Consider the following 19,700-nt stretch of genomic DNA (forward strand, 5'->3'; position numbering starts at 1 on the left):
CAAAAGTGGATTAGGAAAACAAAGCCCTCAGCTTTTGAAGGGATGTTGTGAAGAATCTACGAGAGCCATTTGATGTCGCCTAATTAGGTGTCAAGTATGAAGCTGGATGGTGTTTTATGTCTATAATGAGTAAAAAATTGTGTTTTTTGTACAAATGTGAATTTTATTGCCTGTTGAGATTGAGTTATCGATTGCCATAATACAGTGCGACTCTAAGTTCTAACAATCCCGTTAACTTTTTAACAAATTATGTTTGATTAAAAAAAAGGATAAATAAAAATCACCAAAGAACTGTTTGTGACCACAAAATCAAAAATAAACGAATTTCTTATCAACAAACTAGTTTTTCCACTGTACACGTATTATTTAACTGAGTTTGTATTGCATTTTTTACTAAATGTATATGTAGCTGTTTTTTTCAAAAACTAAAGAATAGATTTTGAATCGCAATACACCACTGAATGTAGTTTTGGAAAACCTTTAATTTAAAGTGTAACTTGACCTAAGTTTTAATGTAAAAACATCGGCCATTTTACGCCACTGGAGATATAATTAATTTTTTGTATATTTAAAAAAATAAACAAAAGTCAAATAATAGTGTTTTTGTCCTATATAATGTTGCTTTAAAAGTTTTAAAAAATAATAATTAGTTAAAAAAGGGAGGGGGGGAGGGGTCAATTTAGAGCCTCACGATATAAGGTTAAGCTTTTACCGTCAAAGAAATAGGAGAGGGGGAAAGAAAATGGACCTTTTAATCATTAACCCTAATACTAACAAATCTGTATCTTTCACTGTTTTCGAGATCTGAGTGATGTGGCTCGAATTCGAAACACCCTGTAGATACAACGGAACCTTAAAATTCCCCAGTGTGGTCATGTGTTTAGGACATTATTTGTAACTAGCTGAGTCAGTCTAAATACTCGGCAAATGTGCTTTTTATGACCAATACACTGGCCCTCCCCTTGTGAGAAACTTTGAGAGGAAAAGCATGACTTAATAGTCTGGTCATAAGCTCTACTTTACGTAGGTCATGGTGCACGAAAACTCAGACCTACTTCACCCCTTTCTCTCATCTCTTAAAGCCAATTTTCAGGGTGAAATAGTCTTTCTGTTCTCAAATGTTAATATTTGGCGAACATTTCAACTTTACCTGAGCATCTACAAATAGACGCCGCATCAGCAGCGCCATGGCGGGGTTTCACGTTCCCCATGAAGCTCCATCAGGGTACTCTCAGCTCCCATTGTCCTTTAAGGCAACCCTGAAACAAAATTATGTTGCCTAACGCACTGAACTGAACTGAAGTCAATAACCGCTCATATCGACACTTTCATAATGCCACTATACCAGGACTTTTGTCTGTGCTAGTTTATAGAACAGATTCCTGCTGACCTAGTTTATCTATACTTATTATGTTACGTGTACAATAAAGAGGCCTTTCATTCGCTTTCAGTATACGCCACCATGTGCTCTATCTACTGCCGGAATAAAACAATGGGTGGGGTTTCTTTTGTACTTCTGTTACTAAACTTCCATGTGCAGGAATTTCCGCCGCGATAAGATAAATTGAACGTAGCGGGCTATATTTAGCAGGGTACAAACTTCAGGTGGAAAAGCCCCCCTTAATAACGTGTGAGTCACAGAGTAAATAATGCCTATTCAGACAAATCAAATTTACGATACGACATTGAGGGGAGTCTCGATATGTGGCTTTAGGGGTCTTCCCAGGTGGTTGAGCTCCCAGAGAGATATTGCTCGGCAATGATCGAGCTAGGTAACAAGTGCACGAGATTTTTATTACCGCCCTGTGTACACCAGTGGCGTGTCCCCCACGAATGCCCAGACTGCCTCACACCTCAATGGCTTCAAAACGAGCTACCCGCCTCTCATCCCCCTTTTAAGTTGTTCCATGTTCATGCCAACTCAGGGTTACAATTTCCAATAGTTCGGGGGGTGAATGACTCTGCCCTGTTTAGCCCGCCTGCAAGGGTGCAAAGCCAAAATGTATCGAGTGAGTCATGGCTACATGTTGCTTCAGTTGGATGTAGATACTTTAGTCTGGATTATTAATGTTCGAGCTGGCAGTGGCAGTTCATAGTAGAAAAGAGGATTAATGATTTTAAGTATTAGTGCCAGGAATGCGAAGAGACGAAGGATGAACGGTGTTGGAGGATAATTATCATACTCGTTCTATGCATTCGAGATGAATCAGAGGCAAAATTCGCTCAGTAAGCAAAGCCACTTCAGGTGCTTACTCAGCGAGGAAGAAGCTTGAGTGAAAGTGCTTTAAGTGCAATGCACTTGCCTTCCCTTGTGACGATCTGACTCATTGAATCGAAACGAATCAGAGATTTTTATTTTAATAATCGGTAATATAATATTGATGATTGATGTTGCGTCAAGTTTCACAAGTTGATAGGCCGCACAAATAGCAATATAAGGCAAATTTCAAGGCTATAGAAATTACGATTTTGGACACCTATAGCGCTTAATCAGCTCTCCACGATGGTAAATGATTTATTAAATCTATTTCCTAATCTATATTCCTACTCCGAGCACGTACTTACCTGCATATAACCTATCAGGAATTTTGAGTTTATTATAGTCTGACGTGTTTCATTATACGGGATTTCCATTCCTCCAACAATGGAAAAGTTTGCGTGGATGAGTAGGAAAAGTTTGCAAAAGAAATGAGCGTTCAAGTAGAAATGGAAAAACTATGTCAGGCAACCCGGCGATGCGTGTTTCTACTTATTGGCTTCATCAGACATGTCTGCTTGGAAGCGCATTTAACACGGGTTCAGCTTATCCTTTCTGAAGACACTCCTTAAAGTCAGCATAGTCGGTTGCATTAAAAGATGGCTCAATTTCGTCGTTTCGGAGTGAGCCACGCCTGAATTTCCTGTCTTGTATCGCTGCATGCATATGCCCCAGTTTGCAGACTGGTAGAATCCAAATATTCCAGGCTTCCTTATATTGTGTTTCGTCGTAAGAATTGCTGGAATTTTCTTCCTCGTAATGGATGAGGCAGGGAAGAACCAAGTTTATGATAAATGGGTTCAGACAATGCAGAATACGACTCACAATCTCGACAATTCGTGGATTAACGGGAGGAAAATTATATTCGGACTTCCGGGATTAAAGGCATCGGAGTCACAGGGATTAGAATCATGTAAGATTGTGATCCCTAGCATAATCAAAGCACTATTATGTGAATGCACTTGATTTGTTGCATTGGAATTAGCTTAAGAAAAATTAAGAACAAAAAGGGAAAACTGAACATTGGAGCCCTGGTATCCAAAGGTCTTGATATTAGTAATGAATCCAGTAGCTTTTCATATACATATATCTCATAAGTCCCATAATATCAACAATGTTTATACAGAGTGCAACATATCATCATGGAGTTAGTACTCTATAAAATAATATAAAAATGTTTGTAGACCTATGGTCAAAAACGCATGATTTTCGTTATACTGGGTGGCAAAGTTTTACATTTCTTCTCATAATTTACGGCTTTTCCCCGTATACCTTGAGCTAAAGTTATAAAACCATATAAAAGGTATAAAAATGACATAACTCGTATACCTATTTTTTTTAAGACCCTTTACGACAAAATGTGAAAATTACGGGTAGGCATATACCGGGTGTTGTGTTTTTTGGGTCATGTACTATTTTATGCTTTGTATCTTTTTTTGGAACATCCTGTACGAACTCGGCAAATTTAAATTGCTTCTTCAATTCTTTAGTTCTTTGGCCTTTTGCAACATTTTCGTAGAATTTGCATAAATGTCTATCGATGTGAATTGCGAATGTGAAGAAACTAAGAAAGAAAATAATTATCCAGCTCACTTATCAACTGTCTGAAGCAATTCGTAATATTTATCAAATTTTTGAAAATAAAAATAAATCTAAACGAAAACAAAATTATAAGAACCGTTGAAAGTATCCCTTTTGCTGCCCCGTATATCGAAAATAGTGCGTTTTTGACCATAAGTCTACGAATATTATTCATCAGTTTGCAGAATATTATCGCCACCTGAAATATCTTTATGATGACATGTTATGTGCTGTAAAATTTTGGGCTGATTTACCCTCCACGAAGCCTTTCAAAGCTTATATTTACATGTCCAATTTACTTCTCTATCATTACTATGTAGGTTAGTGCTTTAAAAAGCTGCTAAAATAATTAAAAACTGAAAATTACCTACTTTATATTCCAAAGTTGTTCCCGATAATCCAGGAAAAGTGGGAGATTTTCAAATGAACATTGGAGAGTTTATTAACATAAGCTCTGCTTTAAATCTAATGAGGGTCCCTTTACTGGGGCTTCTAGCGCAATTGCATATAATTTCCCTAGTAAAGCTAGTCCTGTTGGCTAAAAATTATACGAATGTTTATGTTTATATCACTTTTATTACCAATTCCGCTCATCATTTTCTACGATTATTATTTTAGCTTTGCTAAATACACTCACCCAACCAAAACAAATCAAGAACCGTCATATTTCATGATCAAACAAAAACCTTTAAAAAGTTCTCATGGAAAAAATATGAACTATGCGACCGATAATGTAACACTGAATAATGACTTCATCGTTGTTGTATCGGTCATACTATAGGATACCCATGGGTATTTTCAAACTATTTATTGACTTTGACTCACGTAAAAGAACATCGTCTCGCATGTGTACAGATGGGCGCAACGAGGTGCCACATTTGGTACCCAATTTTACGATCTATCGAAAATTGCCGGAGATAAGATAAAGATTAAGCAGTGAATTAATTCCGTTAAGACGATTATTATTTTAGTTGCTCATACCTTCTGGCGCATAAACGAGCCTAAAAACTCCGGTGATGTGGCTATAATAATGTGAAAACATGTATTTTTGGATAGTGCTTTTGATAATATCCCTTGGGGTTTTGCATGCAAGCTTGTAAGTAACAGATACTAATACATCCTTCAAGAGCCACTAAGCTCATTATCCCTCAGTGTCCTTGGTACATATCAATGCAACATGAAAACCCTCCAGCTGAACTGTAGCGGAGTCTCCCAGGAAGACATTAGTGGGGAAACTTTAGCAATAGTCAACAAACCAGATATAGATTTACTTAACATCACTAACAGCCACATAGCTGTGATCTCAGCTACAACCTTCGAGGGGTTCTCGGCTTTGCAAAGCATATACGTCACCGGCTCAAACATTTCACAAATAGACGAAGGCTCTTTTACGCATATAACTGGACTGCAATATTTGGATCTGAGCAATAACGCTTTAACCAAGGTAGACTTCCAGTTAGCTCTGCCAGGAGCAGCCCTAAAATACCTGAACCTCTCTAACAACTTGCTACAAGATATATCCAACTTTAATTCCACATACTTCTCAAAGCTGCAGCTTCTAGACCTATCCAACAATCAGCTGAGCCATCTTCCTATGGAAGTTTTAAAGAAATTGGACATGGTCAATGATTTTGTTATAATCATAGATAACAACCCATGGGATTGCTCCCATCCCGTTTGGTCTGAAAATTTGAATTCGATTCTGTTATACGTCTTCTGCGCCGTCCCCATCACTGAAACTATTCCGAAAGAGACCACGACTACAAGAAGAGAGACCATGACTGAGGCTACACAAAAAAAGACTACCACGTTGCAGCCCTTGCAGGACCGAGATCAGTTTGTTCAGGCTTTTGACAATAAAACAGCTTCAATTAATGAGACCCATGGAGAAAAAAGTGACTACCTACTAGTCAACTGCTACAAGTGCAGCTTTTACTTCTGCTTATTATGGATGTTTGTAGGGATATGGATCGGCATAATTCTGGGGAACGTTGGAAAAATACATCATTTGATATGCCATAACAGGTCATCTTATGAAGACAAATACACTCAATGCGGTAAACTGCTGAAGAAATTAGCGTATGAAAATTTATTTTCTCTATTTTTTAGAATACTCGTTGGTGGAGCATCACGTGGTATCCGGCATTTTCAATTCGAATACCCGTAAGTTTACCCCTGTATCGGCCCTGGGAACTTCCATGCCGAACATTGTGAGTATGGACAAGACGTGAAGTAGATCTGTTTCTGTGTACATGTGAAGACCGTAAATTAAAGCGAGCATTAACTGTTAATCAATGTTGCAATTAACAAGTGCGGTGTAAATAGGATGTGTTGTGTAACGTTGCCCTAATCTTTTATCGTTAATCTGCCAATGTTCCGAACAAGCCTGAAAGAGAAGTGTAGCAATAGATTTAATATTCTCTAAATCGAGACCTGCAGTCACTCTCTAGAAACATATCGAAGTGAGATAGCAAATAAATATAATAACGTAAAATTAACAATCTCGATTAATAATTAGCTATTATTAGCTCGATGGCAAACATAGTAAATTCCATTGAATAGAGAATTTTTCTGCTGGAAATAGTCGAAGTGTGGAATTTTTAGAATTTACCCGGGTGCAGGCACAGCGAATATGAATCGAGTAATAAAGATCCCTTGTATCTTTCATTCCAGCGCAAAGTCCCATTCAATGAAATCAACAGGAAACTCGAAAGCGACCCTTGAGACCACTGACCCAACTTCCTACCTATATGTACGATCTGCCGGAGAAGCCCTAAAACCCGTGTCAAATCTTTAATTCTCCCCTGTTCGGTTCATCTCCAGTCGATTATACATAAACGAGAAATGGCACGTAAATTTCCTGCAGGCCCTAATCCAACTAATGCCATTTACGTGCCGTGTCTCGCTTATATATGATCGACCGGAGATGAACAGAGCCGATGAGAGTTAAAGACTCTAAACCGGTCTTCACAGTGCTCCAGTCCATCGTGCATAGATGAGAACATAGTCTCGAGGGCTTGTTAATCTCAAAGAAAATTTTACCAAAAACTGCCAATACCGGAGCTATGATTGAAATGAGGAGACATTTAACCTCAATGGTCTCCTTGTGCAGCAATGTTTTATCAACGAACACTCTGTGTCCCTGATTCAGTACTCCATACGGTTCTACAATTAATTTACTTCATTTAAAAGGATGCTAAACATCTCCCACATCGCGCAACATATTACAAATTACTAGAGCGGTGAAGTTTTTGAAAATACCTTGTAACTTTCGTCTCGTGCACAAAAAAGAAGAAAGAACCTCCGAACAGTTTCTGAGATATCGACAAGGCTATTAAATGACATTCCAACGAACGTCAGCCTGTAAGAAAATTTGATGTTTTGAAAAAACACCCGTCTCTTTATCGACGACACAATGGTGGCACAGGAAAGAAGACACAGAAACATGAAGTATTTGCTTCTCATAGGTGAAGCAAACCAAGGTCATCGTAATTGCGTACAACCAACCAGTACCACTCTTATGGAGAGCGGTAGAACAGAAAGGGCGGTTCCTAGTTGGTTGTTTTTCGTGGAGATAAGGCCGGTCCTGCAACCAGCAATGATAGCAATAGAAAATTGATAAAGAAAGGAACGATAATATAGAGAAATGTCTTCAAATCTTTCACTACATTTCCGAAATTTATTGACTTAATTTGAAATTTTCTACTCTTCCTCATTCATCATTTACTTCAATTCTCAAGGCGTCACACGGGCATATCTTTCTTCCAACGGCACAGACCCTGAGTAACATCCTTAAACAATTCGGATTCGTTCAACTTTAACAAAGCCGAGTCGACGTCGCTCTTCTTGTATGTAATTTCCACGCTGAAAACTGATGACTTTTCCAACGTGATATGTCCTTTCTTAATTTCCTCGTCTGCAGAAAAAACCGTACGAACCATATTTCCAGATCTCCCGCTTTTGCGGAGCAAAAATATATGGCAACTGATGGATTCTTCGTCTGACAAATTGTCGAAGAAATCGCTTTTCAGTTGTCGATATTTGGACAAATATATCTTTCTTTGAGAATTCCGTAAATAGGCAGGAGGAGAGCAACTCCTGCTGAACTTTCTGGATCGCGAAAATGTCGGATCTGAAGAGTTTTCACTCCCCAGTGTATTTCTTCCGTAGGACTTGTGGGATTTGCAGCAATAACACCCTGCTTAGCCAGTGTTATGCATTATCGCTGCTTCCTGCAGATGATCCTCATTTAAACCCCCATTAAGGCAGTCCGGCTAAAATAATTATTATTTCCTTTCGTTAGCAACTTTAAAGAGCCAAAAGAAACCTGAGGTGTGTTGGGCCTCGTTAAATTAATGAATCTATTTAAGACGGTAATTTGATCCCTTTGATCCTCTACTTTGACTCTCATTGCCGCTATTCCTTCCTTCTGGGCTGCAATTACGCGTTCTAATTTTATAATAAAAGCAAATGAGATTGTTCATTTAATGTTGTAAATTAAAATTTCTCTAAGAGTATAAACATTGCACACGGCCCAGGGCGGCGGCCTTTCCTGGTCAGCGATTTTTCCTGAAGGTAGGAGGGCGGTGATTAAAAATTTCGCCCGAGGCGCCAGATTTACTAAGGTCAGCCCAAACTCCGTGTATGTATGATGGACAAGTCTAGCCTTGTTTTTACAATGTTTTTACAATGTTTCTTGGGCAAATTGCTCTATCGAATTCTTGCTTGCTATGTCCCAGTAAAGATTCTTTCTAAGTTTTTGGGTTGCTTTTATAGGTGAGATGGTTCACAAATCTTTTTGGCTCGTTCAGATAAGGTTTTTATGACTCCTTTTTGGCTAGGCTGATAGTTTGATCTATCGTTGAGGTATCGATCGGTGTGTGTCGGCTTTCCATACACTGTATGAGCCAATCGTCTCTTTGATTTTTTGGTTGCTGAAACATTGAAATATGCTACCCTTCCTTCCTCCTGCAATTCATTCTAAACTGAATTTTTGGATTTATCGAGGTGAGTTGCCCCAGAAAATCCCGAAGTTCGGTTTTAAAATGGCTCAAACAACAACAAACTTTGCAGACACTGAATAATAATAATAACAATGTAGCTGCAAAGAGAGTAATAAATCTGTCCAACAAAACTTTTCTGAGCCTGAAACTCTTGTACTTTCTAAAGGCCAAATACTCTATCACTCCTAAATATGTTCCTTAACTTGACTTAATTGCTGCTATAGAAGAAACAGTTCAAAACTTGCCACGGGAACACCAACAAGAGCTTAGAATTAGGTCAAAACTAATTTTAGATAATCCTTTTAAGATAAAACAAAGTTTAACCCCATTGAACAAAAGGCGCTCAATTCATGTGAACATAGAATTTTCCTTTCAGCAGGCAAAAATAACGCTGCAGGCATAATAGACGGTGTTACCCATCTATTGTCAAGATTTTCATTCAATCTCCTAAATCTCTTAGCGGGAAATATAGATTTTTAATGAAAAAAATATTAATAAACTAAATAAATTAAAAACTTAAAATTCTATTTATTCTTTATAAAAACTGGAAAATATAGATTTAGATCTAAATGGTACGTTGGTAAATGTCGAAATTTCTCGTTTTATACAGGGTGTCTCTAAAAGGTCTGTACAAAATCCTACCACAGATTTCTGAGACGAAAACATGACGATTAATCCAATTTACCTTAGTCCAAAAGTGGACGGTTTTCAAAATGCGAGAAATTAAAGTGAAGATTAAAAAAATAATAATAATAAATTACTTCGTTTGTAATGCTAATATGGGAACAAATATCGCATAGAGGGGTTTTTGGGGACGAGAAATCAAAATTCTTTTACATTTTCGGTGCACATTATAGAGGGCGCTGTTAGCACTAGGTGAACTCTCTTTAGAGGGGTATAAGTTTTTTATCACTCGGTATAAAATTTATTTATTACTAAATTTGTGTTTTTCTACATACTTTATGGAAAAAAGATATCTTGCTACAAGACCCTACGAGTATTTATTCTTAAGAGATTTGAAGTTTAAAGTTCGCAGCATATCTTGAAAATTAAAAATACGTATTTATTCCCATAATTGAAACGAAAAAATTCAAAATTTTCAATTCATCTTTAATTCTTATCACTTTTTTAAATCTTCATGTTTTTATTTGCCTATACCAACTTTTTATTATTTATTTTGCTGTATTGTACAAATAAATATATACTTTAAAGTTATTTTCCATGACAAGCTGCGAACTTTAAACTTCAAATATCTCAAGAAGAAACCTTTTTTCCATAAAATATGTAGGAAAACACAAATTTAGTAACAAATAAATTTTATACCGAGTGATAAAAAAACTTATGCCTTTCTAAAAAGAGTTCACCTAGTGTTAATAGCGCTTTCTAAAATGTGCATTGAAAATGTAAATGGGGGTCCATATTACTTTATCCCAACAAAAATTAATAATTTCTTTTTGGAAAAAATGACTTCTTTGATATTGTAATGCGTGATTCTTTGCAAAAAATTGTGGATTTTTTCTTTTTTTTTAATTATTTTTGATTATTTTTCTTATAAGCATCTACAGTATCTGCAAGCTTTCGGAACCGTGGAGTGAACTGGGGTGCTGAGTGGGGTAAAATAAATCAAAAACATAGTTGGATAATGAATAAATCACGTAATGAAACTAACCTAACTTAACCGTAACCAAACCCATCACACTCTAAACTAAAGGGATTTTGCAGAAGAAATAATATCATGACTTTAAGGTTATTGCCAGAACATATTGGTGACTTTATGGTATGAGGTTTATGGTAGAGAAGCTAGTGATACTTTTATAAATATTTGTGAACAAATTGCTGAAAAATATGTATTTTAACCCTTTTTCAATTATAATATAATAGTTTATTTTTATTTGGGTAAGATTAGTTTGATTTGGTTAGTTTAGAGTTTAGTGGATTTGATTACAGTTAAGTTAGGTTAGTTTCCTTACATGATTTATTCATTATCCAACTATGTTTTTGATTTATTTTACCTCACCCAGTACCCTAATTCACTTCACGATTCAGAAAGCTTGCAGATACTTATATGAAAAGTAATGAAAAATAATTTAAAAAAAACTAAATTTTGCAAAGAATCACGCATTACAATATCAAAGAAATCATTTTTTCAAAAAAGAAATTATTAATTTTTGTTGGGTATTCTATTAATTTCTGTCTGGGTATTTCCGAAGTAATTCATTTGTTTTGCTTTTTTTAATCTTCATTTTGAAATTCTGTATTTTGGAAACCGTCCTCTTTTACATGGAGATAAATTGGGTTAAATTGTAACGTTTTCGCCTAAGAAATCTGTGATGGAATTTTGTACAGATCTTTGAGAGACACCTCGTATATTTATCCGTAAGTCAAATATATGCCCTGATAATGGTCAACACATTAAATAGATAGATGCTCACCGCTCCCTAGTGCCTATATTTTATTTAATAAAACCGATGTGTGGCTTGGTTACCTATGCTTGAACCGGAGGTCAACCTTAGCCACGCAAAAAGAGACCAAACTCAAACAAATACCACTTAGAGTAATCACCAGCAGAGAAAATACACTTTTAAATGAGGCAGGTTAAATTGGGTCAATGATTAAACACCAATCACCTACTTTAACTTTTCAAAACATTTAAAATGATGAAATGACTAATTTTTGAGTGTTTTTACCTACTTAATAACATTACATTCAGTTTATTTCTATTCATTTTCATTTTGTTACTGAATTTTTTCAATCATTTTGTGGTTTTTTTTTTGCAAAAAAATACAAATTATTCCGGTCTTTTCAATAATCCTTTTCGAGCTCTGCCTTTTGAGCCCAGTTTGATTTCAGTTTTTACCCTCTTAGAAATCGGACATCTAGATGTTAAGTCGGCACATGTGTCTTACTTAAACTAGTAGCAATTGAGACATGCGTTACTCGCAGCATCGATGGCGCAACGATTGATTTTTTAAACGGCCTTGGGCGAATCAAACACCCCATTAGAAGCGCCAGAGGGTTGTAATTGTGTTCTCATCCCAGGTAATGGAATAATTATCCACGAACTACGTAAATATTCCACTGCAAGCCAAGGAAGAGTGCATGGAAAACACAAGCCTAAGGGTATTGCTATTGGACAGTTGGAGATACCATATCAAGCCAGTACACGGAATATAGTCCACAGATTAAAATAATAATTTCAGTTATAACAATAAAGTGGGTAAGAACCCTGGTTCTCTCGATAGATAAAATTAATTTCCAATGATCCTCACTGTTGGATTTCTGATACAAGTGTTTTCGTCCAAAATTCAATAGTCTTTATGTTCTCAAATTTATTGTCTGTAAGAGTCAAGTTTGTTCAATTTATGACTCCTTTTCTTAAAACAGAAGAAAGAAGAAAGTATGGGTTTTTGGGTCTTTTGTTTCTTGAAGTTAGTATTTTCACCCATGTAAAGACCAGATGACCAGGACAATAAATCAAGAAAATGGTTGCAGTGTTTGACCCTTTTAATACAGGTGGGTGGTAAAAGTGTGAGTCTTTAGTAGTTAGTTCGTTACAGATCTTTTGACCGTTAACACGTGCCTTCTGACTGTAACAAAGAAATTAGATTTCTGACAGAAACGATCTGTCTTAGATTCTTTTATTTCTATACACCATAATCGAACACTCACACTCGAAGGTTTGTTTATTAATTTAATCTTCAGTATCGCTTTGCCGTATTTCCCTGCTCTCAACCTAATCATCAGAAATAATCGGGATTTAGTCTGAACAAACTTGATTCAAGCTGAGCACTCGTTCTTACAATATCGTCTATGCAATGCAGGCAAACCCGCCGATTTTTTCTCCAAACTCAGCACACAACACGTACCATTTTCTCCAGAGAAACAACCATTTAGCCTCGTTTACAGCGCATACTTTAACTCGAACTAACCTAAACCAAATTGAAAACTCGTTCTCGCAGTGCAATGTAACTTATCTATACAAGATGGCCAAACTGATCGATTTTTTCTACAAACTTGTACACACCAAATGCCATACTTTTTAGAGCAAAAACCATTTAGCTTCGTTCGCATCGCATACTTAACTTGCCTTAATATGAACGCTCGTTCTCACAGTGCAATGTAGCTCGCTTATGCAACGTAGGTAAATCCACCCATTTTCCCTGCAAACTTAGCACACAACACGTGCCATTCTTTCCAGAACAATAACCATTTAGCCTCGTTTACAGCGCATTCTTTAACCCGAACTAACCTGACCCAAAATGATTACTCGTTCTCACAGTGGGATGTAGCTCGTCTATACGACGTACGTAAACCTTCACATTTTTCCTGCAAACTTAGCACATAACACATGCCATTCTTTTCAGAGCAAAAACCATTTAGCCTCGTTTACAGCGCGTACATTAAACCCTAAAATTTATTCCTCTCGAGAACATTTTTATCAAACTTAGTGCACCGGTACACGGTAAAGATATATGCATTTACTCTCAGGGGTCCTGTTTATTCATAAATCCAGGCTTATCCTTTCCAACTGAGATACCGTAGACATTACGAGAGCGTACCCTGCAAAGCCGCAATTTATTTCAAAACTACTTGTTTGTCTGGATACCAGTTTCAACGACTGTGTGATGTAAATTCACCTAACGCGTAAAGTACAAAACCAAAACATTTACCCTCGCTTTTCAAATAAGCGCTTTTAAGCTCCCACTGCAAATTGTGCAGAATTTTCTCGATTACATTCAGCTCTTTAATGTGATGCTTGTCAGCAGTCTGCTTCTCGCAAATTCGTTTTCTAAGTGTAGCTTTTCCATCTAAATTTCCGCCAGACGTTGCGATTTACCCGCGCTTCTGCTGGCCATGAATACACTTGCCCTATTAAAATTACTCCTATTTTGGCAAACTTTGCAGAGATGCAACTTACCCACTTACGGCATTGAATTTCTTCTCAATTATCAGCACCCATTCATGGTAGCATTCAATAGCTTGTCGAGCAGGTCCCACGTAGTGGGTCACTAATAAAGCCTGGAAATAGGCCATTGAAAGTGGTAATTGATGATTCGCGCTGCTGGTCGCCGTTTATGAATTACACGAAACAAATAGGCAAAAGTTACTGGGACTTTCCATTCCTTTTCCATTTCTTTTCTATTTTATTCTATTCATAACCGTCCGCAAGGCGAACTCCTACTCCTCAAGGATGTGTGCTGTTTTATAGCCGAGGTGGTTCCTGCGATCGTGAAGCTGCGATAATTTTGCCTCCCTGCAGAATTCGTTGATGGCCATATTTCGGCATAAGCTGTCTTCGGAGGCCTGCGGCATGCACTACGAATTAATCGCCAGACCGAGGGAGGATTCGATCAGATTCAGGCCTTCAGGGGCCACATGCCCCCTGCTTACCAATGGCGAAAACTTCATTACTTTATTTCGGGTTAGTTCAGGTTTTATGTAATAAGTTACCTGCATGTTTTGGTTTGGCAGCTGCTTCTTCAGACAGGCGATAATTTTGATTTTTCCCTCGAGCACTCAGAGCAATGACTCACTTGGCTGTTTTGTGGAAGCGTTATTGAGGTCCTGCAGGAGATTTGAATATGATGATGATAAAGTTGAACGCAAAATTGCTGGGTTATTTTGAAGCACAACTGCGGAATGCATGAATGTGGAATGTTTCCTGAATAAAGAGAATTGGCACCATATGTTCACCTTCTCTTGCAATTCTTTGTATTTTATCCCAGGGGTCATTCCCGAACCGAGAGACCTTTAAGAGCTATCGATATGTCCGATTCGTGCCTGCCGGGCATTCATAATCTTTTTATGTAAATTTGCATGTGTGCAAATTTCCTAAAAATTATCGATAATCTATATTGAACTGTCATCCCTGGAAACAGCTCCTCAAAGATTTCGCACTGTGCCTGAAAATTTCCTAGGGAAATCTCCAATTCCCAACTTGTCTACAGGGCGAGGCGCTATTAGAAAAATTACAGTTTTCCAGTTAGTTTATCTCCATTTTCTCAAAACTCTAATTTTCACTCTCCCGAAAAAAATATTTTACGTGAAACTAAATTTTGCCAGTTCTGCATTAATAAAAAATTTTATGATCAAAAACGAAACCACATAATGGGTGAAAACATTTTCAGGCATATCCCGTTAAAATTACGGCATTAACACAGCATTTTACCTCGGCCGATGAGCTGACCAGTGTAAATCAAAGCCGTAAAGCACTACCAATAGTTAAACCCATAGTGATCGCGGTCAGTTATTCGATCACATTTCAAAGTGGTAAACAATGAAAATACTGTTAATGCAGCTCGTTGTTAATTTTTCATGGCGAATGCGGCAATTTGTCAATCGCGCCTTACTTCTTCATGGCTTCATAAGCATCAACAGCTAACGGCCCGATAAATACAATTTAAAATTTAATCTCATAGACTCACACACACCAAGTTAAAGCAAACAGAAATGCAATTAATTGGCAAACTTAGATTGTCTAGTTTACGAGCATACATTAAAGATAATTGCCGTAGAGTCGGGTCGGAACGGCACTTCGATAGGACGCCCCGGGAATTTGCTTTTAGTAAAATTGGGAATTTATTTCCGTGTCGTGTGCCGAAATTGGTTTTTAATTCGAACGTCTACGTGGGATGACGAGAAGCGATTTTCCTTGTATTTACGCTATAGAATAATGCTATCAAGTGAAGGAAACGATGACCTCCTAAAGACGAGAGAGACAACGAAAACCAAAAGTTTGAGAGTTTTCCAGTACCAGACCTTCCAATTGCATCCCAGGCAGCTACCATGCCGAAAAACCGCTCGAAGAATTAGGAAACTCCTGCCGCCTCTCAGTAACATAAAAATTTTCATCCCAACAAGGAATTCAAAGGAGACATAATTCCCCCAGAAGGGAAAACCTACCCCATCCCAAACCTAGTTCTTGAGAGGTAAGTGCATTCCTTCTCTTTCTCTGAACCGTTAAAATAACACTCCTGCATCATCACATACGGTAACGGCTATCGGTCCAGGAATCAGAATAGAGAAGGAAGTGCCAATGCCCTTGCCAATCATAAACGAAGAAGGATGTTCCCTGATTAAAGGGGCACCCAAGCGGAGCTCCACTATCATGCTTCATTCATTTTTGGGAAATCTAAGATTTTAACCAGGTATTGTGCTGGAATTGCGTTTCCAATAATAAAAATGCTATTTCTCTTTTAGACACCTTTGTACACATGTATATACCTGATGGTGTGCAACAAAAGCATATATGAGCCAATGAAAGCTTAATAGCATTACATATCGAATTAAAGTGATGACCGAGGTTGTTAACGTGGGGTCAAGCATGAATTTCAGCCTGGCTCCAACGAGGCGTAAAAAAAATAAAACTGGAATAATATGTAGCTTTGAATTTGTCATTGTTATTTTTACGCCATTTGCATTCACCTTCACGCTTTTTGAACACTCTGTCCAGCAACGAATTGGGTGTATTATGCGTTTTAATTAATTTTTGTTTTTAATTAAAATTCGTTGCCTTATTTCACATGGGAAATACGAAAATTATTTGAGGCCATAAACATCAATCAAATAATGGTAAACGTTCTGTAGTTGGTTATTCAGCGGACTCATATCCTCCGCACCCACGGATGCATATTCACTTTAAAAATGACAAATTAAGGCTGGGGGTGAAAAAGACACTTTTGAGGGATTTATTGTGGCTTGTCATTGCAAGAGAGGCAGGGGATTTTTCAACATCAAATCGAAAAACGTTCCAGAAACATCGTGAATTAGTAATTACCCATCACATTTACAATGGTTCTTCAAATGTGCTATAATATAAAGAATTGCGGGTAGATAGTTTCTTACATGATATACGGTGTATAGCATATCATCATGGAAATACTTCAGAAATACTCTGCAAAATAATTAAAAAATGCTAATAGATCCATAATCAAAAACGCGCCATTTTCAATATACGGGGTGGTAAAGTTTCACATTTTTTAAAGGATATTTTCAACAGTTTTTATAGTTTTGTTTTGGTTTAGATTTATTTCTATTTTAAGAAATTTGATTAAATGTTACGAATAGCTTCAAATAATTGATAACTAAGTTGGATAATTATTTCTCCTTTACTTTCTTTATATTCTTAATACGCATCAATAGATATTTTTGCAAATACTACGAAAACGGTAAAGATGCGAAAATACTGCAAAAGACCAAAAAACTAAAGAATCGAAGAAGTAATTTTTTGGTATTAGAATTTATAGAGGGTGTTCCAAAAAAACATACAAAGCATAAAATGGTGCATGACCCAAAAAACATAACACTATATGTAGCTATCAACAATTTTAACATTTTCTTAGAGGGTCTTAAAGAACATTCCTAGAGAATCTTAGAGAAAATAAATGTCCGAAATTTCAAAAATTTAATTTAAAGCGTACATGAAAGAAAACGCAAAATATGAGAAACAATGTGAAACTTTGCCACCCTGTAGATGTACCTCGAAAATGATGCGTTTTTTTGACCATGGGTCTATTAGCATTTTTTTATTATTTTGCGGAATACTATTGCCCACTGAAATATCTCCATGACGATATGTTACTCCCTGTATATTTAATTACATACAAACTAAATCATTCCAATGTAACTATGCATAGGTGTTGTCATCTATGTAGACACATAAAGGAAAACCTGAATCGTAAAAGTTATCTTAAACTGATAATTAAGTAGTTTTTCGCAGTAGTGATAATAACTCAAGGACGATATGGCTAATAAAGCATAATGGGTATTATTTCTGGAACTCTCATTACATTGAAAATAAAAAACGTATTCGACATAAATATAATAAATAATAAATTCAGAAACTCATATATAGTGTCGTAACAACTTGAATCAATTCAAATGTATTTTCATTGCCAAATGCTCCTTTTGTTGAAAAAAATGTAAATACCATTAGATTTTCTAAACGCTACTAGACCAATTTTCTGGCAACTTTATGTAAAAGATAATTTCCACGGCTGAGCAACGCTCGATCTTCCTTTTGATACATTGGCCTTAAAAGTTTTTTAGATATTCTTTTAAGTAGATTACGGTAAAGTATGTAAAATTTTTGAAAACGAATAATTTTTCCCGTTTCGACAGAAATTGTCTTGTATGGAACTAGCAGATAACAATTACTCACTACTAAAAGTTACTACTAAAAGAAAGCAATAAATATCCACGAAATCCTGTTTTCAGATCTAAAAGTGCTTTAGGATTCTCATGAACTTACATTTGAAAATCTGTTCCGAGATTTCCAGCCGTAGATCAAAGAAATTTCTTTCTGCCATTTCGTCAATGGCAGGAGGCAAAACACTCTCCCGTGCTGTTCAACGATAACTGACACTTTGGATTGAGCGTGATGACGCTTCTTCCTTGTTATTGAAGTATGCGCACGCATACACAGTATAAATACGAGGGACGATCCAATTGCCACTTTAGTCATAGCCGAGATTTATGGGAGATCGCTTCACTTCTTTTTTAATCGTCTATGATAATATCAACCGTAGATTTGGACAAACTGTCAGGAAAAAATTTCCTTTACAGTTTGACTTCCAAAAATTTTTTATTTTCCTTTTAACTAGATTCCAAGGAATGTCCTTCAAAACTACGAACAGAGTAGATGAAAGAGGACACTTGGTTATTTTATGAACAGAATGGCCAGGTGAAAAGAGCATCATCACTCCTTGATCAGGAATGTCTGAGCTCCTAATATACGTTTTGATGTGGTGTATCTCTATTGCTGTCGCACTGATTTACATGATATGAAATACTTAGTTATACTAGTGCATGCTCCAGGCGTGGAAATTTAATTTACACGAAAATAGTATCTATGAAGATAAATTATTGCATTTGAAATCAAACTAATAATCACGTTTATATTTTAATTTTAATGAATTAAATGTACCCATAGGTAGTTCATTTTATATTATCAATAATGAAATTCATAAATAACGTAGGTGTGCTTCCAATATTTATTTACCCCGTTTGATTCAAATCCATGCTGATTAATAATCATAATGTGGAATAAGGCGCATACAGATGAACCAGAATATTATTAAGATAGCAGTATCTGTAACTAAAATAAAACACCTTGTAAAGGGTGAAAATACGAAAAAATTAAGAAGAAAATTTAATGTAAACTAGGACCCAGTGATGTAAACTCAAATCTTGGACCACCGTTACACGAAATGATTTTTTTGGGTGCCATGCTAGTATATGTCCATACTGACCTTCTCCAGGACATGCGTCAATTTGCATATTATAGTGTGCGTATAGAAAGAGCAATAAAACTTCTGGGAAAGAATGTGAAACTGTCCAAACTAGCGCCTTAATGTCTGTCTGAAGTAAATGCTTGCCCTTGCGTGTTTTAATAACTTTTATAAATTAATCTACATTTTCAAAAAAAGTAGGTCTCAGACCCACATCTTTAGCCACAAAAATCGTTCCATTATTCATTACTATATTGTCTTCAATCACGTGATATTCATTTCTTATCAGTTTATCAAGTTTTAATGTACTATTATATTAATATTTCCTTACTAATGTGATCTATTTGCACCAAATACATAATAACCAATATCGTGTCTAGTGAAACCACTTTGCTAAATGCAAGCATTATAACAACGTCTTTTAATGGCGTGTAATGGTTTGGGCCACATTTGGTCGTAAATTAACACATAATAAATCATCTTTGAATATTGTAGGAGGGCTGAAGCTCCTGAAGTTTAATATACAGGGTGGTCCAGAAACAAGGGTGCAGATAAATGTTAGAGGGTGCAAAAATAAAGCGATTCAGTTAAACTTACCTCATACAAAAATTACTTGCTTTCATTCTATAA

The 19,700-nt window shown here is 36.4% G+C and overlaps 2 protein-coding genes across 9 annotated transcripts in view; one reads left to right on the plus strand and one right to left on the minus strand.

Moving 5' to 3' along the window:
- The window catches only part of Liprin-gamma (liprin protein kazrin), a 36,118-nt gene that overhangs the window by 14,861 nt on the left and 1,557 nt on the right, over positions 1-19,700 (minus strand). For 3 of the 5 annotated variants that reach the window (XM_066399465.1, XM_066399468.1, XM_066399464.1), the window contains one exon: positions 1,151-1,259. In XM_066399465.1, the coding sequence (XP_066255562.1) occupies positions 1,151-1,189 (39 nt within the window). In that variant the 5' untranslated portion in view covers positions 1,190-1,259. Of the gene's footprint in view, positions 1-1,150; positions 1,260-1,311; positions 1,684-1,799; positions 2,195-19,700 lie in introns of those variants that run through there. The other 2 variants (XM_066399466.1, XM_066399467.1) reach the window with 2 other exon arrangements.
- Positions 4,674-11,907, plus strand: LOC136415215 (SLIT and NTRK-like protein 2). Of its 4 annotated transcripts, none has more exons than XM_066399688.1 (4): positions 4,674-4,934; positions 4,991-5,895; positions 5,948-6,048; positions 11,881-11,907. In XM_066399688.1, the coding sequence occupies exons 1-4, from the start codon at positions 4,879-4,881 to the stop codon at positions 11,890-11,892; spliced, it is 1,074 nt and encodes a 357-aa protein (XP_066255785.1). In that variant the 5' UTR covers positions 4,674-4,878; the 3' UTR covers positions 11,893-11,907. The 4 variants fall into 4 exon arrangements, with proteins under 4 accessions (XP_066255785.1, XP_066255784.1, XP_066255782.1 ...); XM_066399687.1 differs by lacking the exon at positions 11,881-11,907 and adding an exon at positions 11,707-11,736; XM_066399685.1 differs by lacking the exon at positions 11,881-11,907 and adding an exon at positions 6,512-7,483.

This window comes from Euwallacea similis, chromosome 19 (genome assembly GCF_039881205.1).
Source record: "Euwallacea similis isolate ESF13 chromosome 19, ESF131.1, whole genome shotgun sequence".
Lineage (NCBI taxonomy): Eukaryota > Metazoa > Arthropoda > Insecta > Coleoptera > Curculionidae > Euwallacea > Euwallacea similis.